Source organism: Rutidosis leptorrhynchoides, chromosome 1 (assembly GCF_046630445.1).
Source record: "Rutidosis leptorrhynchoides isolate AG116_Rl617_1_P2 chromosome 1, CSIRO_AGI_Rlap_v1, whole genome shotgun sequence".
In the NCBI taxonomy this organism is placed as follows: Eukaryota; Viridiplantae; Streptophyta; class Magnoliopsida; order Asterales; family Asteraceae; genus Rutidosis; species Rutidosis leptorrhynchoides.
The window spans coordinates 232,160,118-232,170,915 of NC_092333.1; the positions used below are offsets into that span (position 1 = coordinate 232,160,118).

At 33.4% G+C, this 10,798-nt stretch overlaps 1 protein-coding gene across 1 annotated transcript; it reads left to right on the forward strand.

Moving 5' to 3' along the window:
• The first annotated feature begins 4,552 nt into the window (after positions 1-4,552).
• Positions 4,553-5,698, forward strand: LOC139895728 (putative F-box protein At3g16210). The gene has a single exon (XM_071878270.1). It carries the CDS (start codon positions 4,553-4,555, stop codon positions 5,696-5,698), a length of 1,146 nt encoding a protein of 381 aa, XP_071734371.1.
• The last annotated feature ends 5,100 nt before the right edge of the window (positions 5,699-10,798 follow it).

The following is a 10,798-nucleotide window of genomic DNA, read 5'->3' on the forward strand; positions in this document are numbered from 1 at the left end:
GGTTGACCGTGCAGGCAACCGTGTGTCAACGGCTATTTTTTGAATCCCACTATAAAAGGAAAACATTTAAGAGCATTTGAAGCTGACTCTCTTGCACATTTCAAAGGCTTATCTCCAGTGATCACAAGTGCATCAACTACTACTCAAATGTGATCAAGCAAGAGAAGATTCTATGATCTTATAGATATAGAATTAGGTTGTTGTAAACTTACTAATCAAAATCATTTATCTTATGAGTTTTCTTAATGTAATGTGTATCCTAGTATTGTGTTAGGATCATCATTGCAGAGTGTATAAGTCTTGTAACTTCAATTAGTGGAAGCATATGCTAGCTTAGTGATCTACTTCCTTAAAGGGACTTAGGACGTTGATTAATCTTATTTGGAGATTAATACTTGTCCAAGGTGAAGACAAGTTGATCTAGTTTGGAGTTGATCTTTCAAAGGGATAGAAAGATTAGGTTTGTTATCTACTAAAGAAGATTGAAGACTTGTAAATCGGATCTCCACCGAGTTTGAAGAAAAGTGCTTAGTGAAGCAGCAAATCCCGATTAGTGTAATCGGGGAGTGGATTAAGGTGGATTAGTTAACATCCACCCGAACCACTATAAATCCTTGTGTCTATGTTCTTTACATTACTTCATTTATCATTTGAACATATACACTACACACAACAAGTTTGAGTTGAGTTGGTTGATCAAAGTAAAATCGAATTTGGTGATCAATCGAAAAATTGGTAAAAATGTATTAAGTAACTATTCACCCTCCCCCTCTAGTTACTTACAAAACATTGTGGTGAAATCCCAAATCTTCATTTCTGAGTTTATAGTTGTGGGAGAATCTTTATCAGCTATAATCAAGGGTGTGGAGTATTTCTAGATTACTGATTGTGGTGGTATCTTTATCAATTAGGAGTTAAGATTCTTAAATCTTCGTTTCATTCTCTGTACTTATGGTGCTTTGCTTTATTAGTTATGGAGGTGATTTGGAGTGTTTACTCTTGATTCTAGTTGTGGTGGCTTAGCCTTTATCAGTTATGGTTGGGATTCTCTATCTTGGTTACTTGTTCTTGAGTGTATACACTCTGTTTTGCTGGGTTTTTTATTTCAAATTGTTTATATCTGTTGGAGAAGAAAGCTTTGAGTGAAAATGCATTTTTAAAAGTCATAATTACGCATCAAAGTCGTTCAAGAATTAGGCCGATTTCTTTGTCTATGAATAATTTGTCTTTAAACATTGGTTTGATTTTATTGATTGTCATGATTATTGGCTAGTTTATCTATGTTTATCTAGGATAAATACTATATATTGTTTGGATTAGTTTAATGGTTCTTTTAACATTATGATATAATTTAATGCTTAAACAAAAAGTTTTAGTATTACCAAAACAAAAAATCGGATTGTTATATTTAGTTATATGAATCGTAAATTTAATGAATAAGTGTAGTAGTTTGTAACTAGTGACATAATAGTTGTGTGCTTCACATGGCAAGTAGACGAGATTGAAAACTAGGTAGGGGTGAATTGTATGTGATGACCAGTTAGCGTAATTGTTGTGAATGCGACTGTACGACGTTAGGTTTTCAGTCATTAAGTTAGTTGAGGATGATTATTTTATTGCGTTGATGTGCGTCTCTTGAGCGGCGCGTCATGTCGTTAGGTCAATGACCGTGCTAGAGTCAAGCCAACATTGGGTGTGGTAAGTTTTATTATTTATAAGGTTGGGTTCCAAATCAACTCTCTATATTAATCCTAAAGTTAATAGTAGAAAGTATGACCTAGGGTTGTCCTTTTAAACTGACTGAATTGAAACAAATGCATGTCAGATTAGGTGATCTAATGAGTGAAGGGTTTCACACAATTTATAATCCAAGAAAAGTAGCCATGCAAACCTTTTTGTGGATTGGAAGGATCCTTTTGTCCCAATAAATTGGCGATTGTTCGGATTGGATCACCATGAACTAGGTTACGGTGATTCTGATTGGATCAACTATGCTCTTGGCTGTCGACACTAATCCTTAACAAGTGCTAAGGATTTAAAGTAGCCCTTCTTAGGGAGACATGCATACCTATAGTGGGATGCATTGCGTACCTTGGAAGGTCAAATAAAGCATCATAGTTAATATAGGAGTTTATAATCCCTTTATGGGTCCAACCGTTCTTAACATAATATGATATTAGATTTAATAAAAACTCTTAAGTATGATGTTTCAAAATACTATCCGTCAATGGATTGATAAAATCCAAAGGTGTTTAGATAAACTAGAACACTTAATGGTTCACCGTCTTCCTTTATAGATTCATAAACTATGTTTGTATTTTAGCACAATAATATTCCATCTATGATATAAACCATCTCTTACTTAAATCTACCTAATAAATCCCTTGGTAAATCACAGCGTACTTTACTTATAGTGTTTCTTATAATGTACTACACCTTAGTGTTTTCTTAATGTACTCCATCAATAATATTTCCAAAGCTTCAAATCCCTTGACCATGTCAGATCTGGTCCTAGGGTAATTCCACATGTACTTTATAATGTTTCCAATGGAATCATACCTTGACCAATGCACTACCACGGATAATTAATTACCAAACGTTTGACGTCTTTTAACCAAAAGGGTTTTAATCATAGGCGATAGTTGATAATAAGGTTTATAATCATAAACAGAAAGTATAATGTAAACAATAACATCATCCCATAATTACTTAGCGAACTATATCACAACACAACACAATAATAAACTACTAGCTAATCATAACCTACCACTTATAGACACGTTCCCACACCTCCATTGTCAAATAAGGGTGATCATCGGTTCAGTTTTTGATTTTTCGGTTTATTCGGTTCGGTTTCCTCGGTTTTGAAACTTTTTAAAATTAAAACCGAAAACCGAACCGAAACTGAATTCAAATTTCAAAACCGAAATCGAATTGGAATTCGGTTCGGTTTCGGTTAAAACCGAATTTGACTTTTAAAATCGATTCATTACTTTTTCCCCCACGAGATGAACAAACATTATAGCATTAACTTTGTAAAGTATCATACTAAACTCATATACATAATCATACATATATACAAATTTACAAATTATAACAAACTTATGAAATTATCATAACAAAATACATATTATTTTAAGAAATTATCATAATATTTATACTTATGTGAAGTATAAATTGAATCCGGTTTTATATTCGGTTTTGGTTTACAAATTCATAATTTTCAAAATCAGAAACCGAACCGAAAAAAGAATTTAAATTTGGTTTTCGGTTTCGCTCGATGCAAAAATCATTTTATACATTAGGTTTGGTTTTATATGATTTGATTTCGATTCGGTATTCGATTTAAACGATTTCAAACCAAATAATGAACACCCTTATTAGAGATGACAATGGATCGGATATGGATCAGGTGAGCCTATATCCACATCCATATCTTAAAATCCATATCCATATAAATATACATGTAAATATAATTCATCCATTCATATCCTTTTCCGTTAGATTAAGCGGGTTAATGGATATACGTTGGATAATTTTTCTAAAAAGTTCCTATTATCAAATGAAATCATCAAAATATTTCTAACAAATATATGTAATATATGTAAGATTTAAGAATTTAATACTATTCACATAGTTATATTATCACAATATATACTTTCGATAACATTTTAATAGTTTATAGTGTGCATATATAAGAATATGTAAATGTATATGTAGATATCTAGGTAAACATGTATATATTTATATATATAGACAATGTTGTAAAAAATCGCCGAAATGGGCGTCGCAACGGTTTTACCTTACTAACGTTGCAACGGGCCTTGAAACGGATAAAAAGACTCAACGCTTAAAAACGATCAACAACGGCTGAGACGGTAAAAAAACGGTCGAGACGGATGTTGACCAACGTTGACTTTTTAAACAAATATCAAAAATAAACATTTCAAACATAAATATTTCAAATTAAAGGCAAATATCTATGTTTACTTGAAATATTTATGTTTGAAATGTGCATGCTTGAAATATATATAAAAAGTCAACGTTGGTCAACATCCGTCTCGACCCCAGTTTTTCCGTTGCAACATTTTAAGGTACCTACCATCTCGATCCCGTCTCGCGTATTTTTCAACCTTGTATATAGATGTAATGCGGGTGGCGAATGGATATATCCATGAATGATAAATTATCATCCATACCCGATCTATTAAATTTTCACATCATCCATATCCATATCCATATCCATATCCAATCCATTTATCATCTGTTTAGATTATCCATATCACTTAAATAGATCGAAACAGATGGATATACGATAGATCGAATATCCATTCCCATCCCTGCTACACCTAATTATGGACCATAGAGTATATATAATGGACCTTTTGATTCTTGGGTATGTGGATCAATGGCCCAAAGCTATAACTTATAAAACCCAGTGGACCCAACTCTAATCACGCTCAGTCCTTTCTTACTCATCGATTTCACTGTCTCAAATCCCCCAAATTCAATCCCTAACTTTCCCCAAAATCCAACACCAAACCCTAATCTAATGTCTGACAACGTTCCTTTCGATATTCAAAGAGAAATCATCAAATTGCTTCCTGTCAAACCATTGCTTCGATTCAGACAAGTTTCAAAATCATGGAAGTCACTAATCGATAGCCCTCACTTTATCGCTAATTACCACTTCAGCGACGTTACGCTGCAGCATCATATACTTGTAAGGTACTATGATTTAAAGCATGAGCAATATGTTTCGATTGTGGATGATGATCATTGTTTTCCTCGACACAAGTCCCCCCTGATTGTTCCATCAGATGCTAGCTTACTCGGTGAGTTTCCAGATATAATAGGTAGCTCTCAAGGTGTGCTCTGCTTGTGTTATAAGAAACGTTCCTGTGAAACAAATACATTTGTTCTATGGAATCCAACGATTAGAAAATCGGTTCCTATTGTTGTGCCTAATGTGTTTAACAATACAGAATTTCAAACTGCTGTTGGTTTTGGGGTTTGTCCTTGTACTAGTGACCCTAAACTTGTTAAAATTAATTATATTTCAAGTTTGCAATTTAATCCGGAAAAATGCATCCCTTCACAAGTAGAGATTTTTAATTTAAACTCGGGGTCTTGGAAAACTTTTTCTTCTATGAGTATGCCCCGTAAATCGATTGAACTGACATGGTATCAAGTATGTGTAGATAAGTTTATCTATTGGGTTGCCGCTGATAGGACTCTTGCGGGTCAAACGATACGGAAGAAGAAATTGATATTGTCATTTGATGTGATAACTGAAGAATTTACAGAAATAGACCTCCCGAATAATTTGGCATATTTAGATGACCATTGCTTGCACTTGTCTAAATTATTTACATCTCTGATTGTGCTTGAAAGTGAGCGTGGGGTCCGTAAGAATGGGAGATGTTGTGCATGGAGGATGGAGTATGGGGTTCGAAACTCGTTTACTAAGCTATACGAAATTAAGTCACCGTCTGATTCATTAGCTATAACGAGGGTACATGACTTTAGGAAAACCGGTGAACCTATTATTGAAATGTTGTTTACAGAAAGAAGAGGAAGTGCAGTTTTTTCCTATGAACCGGGGTCAGGAGAAATCACTGATACTGGGATTGATGGCGGTGGGTTTTTGTGCTTAGCGAAATCATACATTGAAACACTGCTTTTGCTTGATCAATAGAGTAGTTGAGGATCAAGATATTGATATGTGGATTCAGTTTAGTTGGATTTATGAAAAGGTAAAAGCGCTACAAATTACAGTAGATGTTGTTAACTATGCTTTTAGATTTTGCAATCTTTGTGAACGATAAGTTGTTAAGTTACTAGTACTTTGTCTATTAAGATGTCAATGACTAGATTTTTCATTCTCGTTACCATTTATGCAATATGTACTCCTTTAGTCTCGTAGCCATCGTGGTAAAAAATTAGTCTAATTCATTTATGCAATCATGAGATGTGTCCCATTTGTAGACCTCAATTTCAGTCTATTGTAGAAGAAAATGAATTTGCAGACACTATGAGGAAGGAAGAATTAGCTAATTAAAATAACCCTATTGAATTTTGTTTTCAGTTGAGTACAATTATGATCTGATTTTAAGATTATACAATCTGTGTCTGTAATTTACATATCAGCAGTTGTATCAATTGAAGTGGTGATCACCAGTTGGTCATTAAATTCTTGTAAGACAATTATTATGGAATTGGTCTACTAATTTATTGCATCTGTATTTATGTGTTTGTTGAATCTCAGAATTTGATTTATTGGTATGCCATTTATCTTCTTGTCTATATCATAAGATTTATGTGAGAACAATATGAAATTAACAACAATGAAAAGGCTCAATTTTGGGGGTTGTATCATCTGTACCGCATTTGATAGGGAGGTCTAGTTGCTCTTTAACAAATGGCAATCCAACCGGATAATAATTTATACTTCAGTTTCAATCATCATCATGGTGCGCAAAGATGGACATTTTATTCTTCAAGAAGGAAGAAATAGCTTGCGTTTGCATACACAAAAATTTCTCAAATCAAGATCAAATGTTGACCACAAGTGCAGAGAATCAGGTAATACAAAGAATCATGAGATGTGTCCCATTTGTAGACCTCAATTTAAGTCTGTTGTGGTAGAAAATGAATTTGCAGACACTATGAGGAAGGAAGAATTAGCTAATTAATAAAAACTGTATATGATTATCTTCAAGTGGTGCGTTATCTCCATCACTGTGTTACGAACATGAAGGTTTGTTTAGTTAGATGGACCTTAAGATAGACACTTGGTACATTTCTTTATTATCAACACCATCAAAACATTCCTGTACACTTTTAAGTACAATAGTTATATGACTTGCATCATTTGATGAGTCAATAATGTATCCTATTGAAGATGCATCTTTAGTTCTAGATCAATAAAATGTTTTGGATGAAAACGTTGTGCTTTAAGAAAATTTTGAAGAGAAAGAAATCATGTCTACCAAGAACGAGTCGAATTCGGCATATCTTGAAAATGGTTTTACTACTCCAGTTAGTCGAATTCGATTACTGATACTCTGAAACACCAAGTTGGTGGTGAAAATATTGATGTAGAAAAAGGTTGCAACAGCAGGCTCGAGTTTACCAACTACTCAAAAAGCACGAAAACATTATCCATAGAGCGAGCGGAAGATGAGGCCTTGACCAAAAAAATAAAGAGCAAGCAAAAAATAGAACTAGAAGATTTTGTGAGTGGGTAAGTTAAATGTTGATGGTTCCATTGAAGTGTTAGGATGTTGTGAATTCGATGGGCACGAAGATTTTTGATTCTTAGTTTATCGATATGTAGAATGGCCCATTGATCAGCAAGAGGAACTGCTGAAGGTGAAATGTTTCGTTTAGTGTTAACCAGGTTGTCTCAGTCGATCTGTGTAAAATTTGTAGCAGGTCTTTTTTAGTTCAATTAAAGCTGATGTACATTTGTGAGTAAGATGATGTTCGGTTTGATGTTTGTAAGTCATTGCTGAAACATATATTTGTGGTTCAAGAAAACAGTTATTAGTTGGCTACTTGGATTCTTGTAGTTTTTGAAACAGCAGATTAATTGGTCAGATTTTAGATTTTGGCAATGTCAGGTAGTAAATATGAAAATCTGTTAATTTGATTTATGTTTTAATTCGTTTGTCAAGAAAAATGTTTGAAAAATATATAGATTATTTGGGAATTAGTCAATGGAGTTGGTGGAATAGTGTTTAGTGTTTTTCATTGATAAGTATAAGCCATTCCAGTAACAAGAACAATAAGGCCCCGTTTAGTTGGTGAATTGTATTTTTATGGAACGGAATCTATCGCAGGAATTGGAATTTAATGGAACTGGAATTTAATGGAATTGGAAATCCATCGGAATTTAATTCTGTGAAATCTTATTATGAATGAATCAAAATAAGCATATGCACATTTGGTTAATGTGGAATGAAATTGAATTTCATTTTATGTTGACCCGTCTAATAAGTTCGACACATTTCGCCAGTCTAAAAAACTGACCGGTTTCGACGCCTCTAAAAAATCTAACTTGTTTCGACCAGTCTAACAAATTTGACCTGTTTCGACCTGTTGAAAATTTGACACATTTCGACCGGCTGAAAAATCTGATACGTGTCGACCAACTAAAATCTGACGTGTTTCGACCCTCTAAAAGTCTGACGTGTTTCGACCCGTTGAAAATGTGTCATTTTGCGATTTGTGTTGTTTATTCAAATTAATTGAGGAGTCTCATGTACTTTTAATGAACAATGGTGATAAATTTAATGAGTTACAAAATAGAAGGAAAATGATTTTTAACTTAAAAATTCAACCTACTATTTAACCTACCATTCTATATCATGATGACATGTGTCTTTCACTAATTTTTTCTCAATGCTATGACTCTTGGATCTTTCATCTATCATTATGATATTGAGTAGATTGAATGGTATGTTGAATTGGTACTTTGATAAATCATTATCCAAATTAAAATGTTCCAGAACTTATGGGATTAATTTTTCAGCTTGATGTTAGTTTAAAAGGGTAATTACCCCACCACCCCGTGATTATATATACTACTCCGTATATACTAAATAGCGTAATATTTTAATATATTTTAAGGCATATGATTGGCTCTCACCAATTTACTTAACTACCGGTCTTTTTCCCCCACCGTCAAAAGCATCAACCGCCCGTACCCGCATAGTTCTAGGGTTTTTTTCCCCCTCGGCTTCATCTCCACTTTTCCCCTCTTAGTCTTTCAACGATGCTTCCTTCATCTTCGTTCGCATTGCGCGATTTATTCACTTTCACTGATTCAATTTTGTGATCAGAACTTCAAGGACATCGCTTAACCCTGGTCGATTTTGTGATTAGAACTTCAAGGTAATTAGATGACATATTCTGTGATTAAAATTTGTGTTAGAGATTAGGAGTAGTAGTTGTTTTTGTTATAAAGTTTGTGTTGATTATATATTTGTGATTTACATATTCTGTGTCGAAAACCATAACTTGATTTAAAGCTAATTCAACATTCGTAAAGGATATTTTTTGTTTGTTTGTTTTGTTTTGTACTAGAGCATCTGTTAATTTGGGAGTTTTTTAACCTGTCGGGAAACTTTTTGGCCCCAGCTTTCTTTAAGAATTGATAAAGGGGGTGGTGTGTTTGCGTTTTAGCTTTAGACTTCCTTTAACATAGTTTTTGAACACAAATGTAAAGATTTATTTGTGCGTAATTGCTAAAGGTATGAATGTGTGATTAATGTTAAATGTAAAGCGGGTATGACCAGGACTTGATGAAATTTGTGTTTTATATTAGTTTCGATTATGATATCTAAAGTTGTTAATAAGCTGCTTTGCAGTTTTAGGATTATTGAAATATCAGTTTTATATCTGTTTTTACAAACAAGTGATCTTTTATTTATTGTATTTAGTACTCTTTAACTTCAAATCCAAATTTTTGTTATGCTTTGAAGCTTGAAACAAGATATGATAATAAAATGATAGAAGATACGTATAATTGTGTATTTTATGTAAGTTGGGGCTGATTAGAACTGTATTTGACAACATGCTTTTTGCATCCTCATAGGCTCTAAACGTGTCATTGATGAGTAGCTGATTTTTTGTGGATAATTTATCAACATTTGTTTAGTTTTAATGGTTTCATGTATTTGTTTTTCAGGGCTGTTAACAGATTCTATTTGAAAATGGGTTGAAATTTACACTAGATGGATCAATATGGGTCATAATATGTTTATATGGAGTACTATCAATAGAGAGTGCAATGGTCAGTGCCAGTATGATTCTAAACAGAGGTTTCAGGGTTAGACTTATTTGACTTCTAAATATGTAGTCTCAATGGTCTGTGCGACTGTGCCAGTACTATCAATATCTAGTCTCAATCATTCAATTTACCGACTAAGCTGTTCAATAGATTTGATTAACCTTATATGCTCTTGAAAAGTAACATGACAATGGAACCAGTGATCATGGTCACTATGGTGTCACCTGATCAAGGAAAGGAGTTGGTTCCTGAAGAGAAGACTATGAAGAGAAGACTATCAGGCTTCAAAGACTCAAGTTTTTATTTCTTTATGTTTTCTTGATCGTAATTTTCGATTTGTTTTGTAGGATTTTTGTGTTTTTGATCATGGGTTTTCTGAAACATTTGATATTTGTTTGTGGGTGTGTGGAAACAGGGAATGTTTTTTTATTTTTTTTCTTAAAAAAGAAGGATTAGAAACTCTCAGGTAAACAACCTTATTACTTGCATTAGTGTACGAGTGAAAATCTTGAAGCCAGACATTGATTACAAGACTTCGGCTAAAATCAAGTAAGTTATTATGGTTGAATGAAAAAATCGAATTTGATGTCTATTTAACATGTTTGTCATAACTGGGCTGGTCACATAATTCGTGAGTTTGTTGGTTCTTATACATAACGTGAGTCTCTTTAGAGCGGGTTAGATTTTACTTAACATATTGGTGTGTAGAACATGATTGATCAATATAGAATGTTATAACCAAAACTGTCATAACCTTTAACCTAATATTCTTCTACCCAAAATGGCCATATATAGATTTCCATCTTGCTGTCATTGCATATATAATGTGTATAAATGTTCTGTCTGAGTTCAGCCAGCTTATAAAGGGGATTGAATCCCTGAAAACTACAAAAGTAAATGCAATTTGAAAAATGGGCGAGTCACGTGTTTGGTAATTGGTCAAATTGGGTTTGAGCTTGGTTGACTAAAAACATACATTTCTTTCAAATCTAAAATATATAA

Excerpts from the sequence above, each read along its gene's own strand:
- LOC139895728 (XM_071878270.1), top strand. The coding sequence starts at position 4,553 with ATGTCTGACAACGTTCCTTTCGATATTCAAAGAGAAATCATCAAATTG.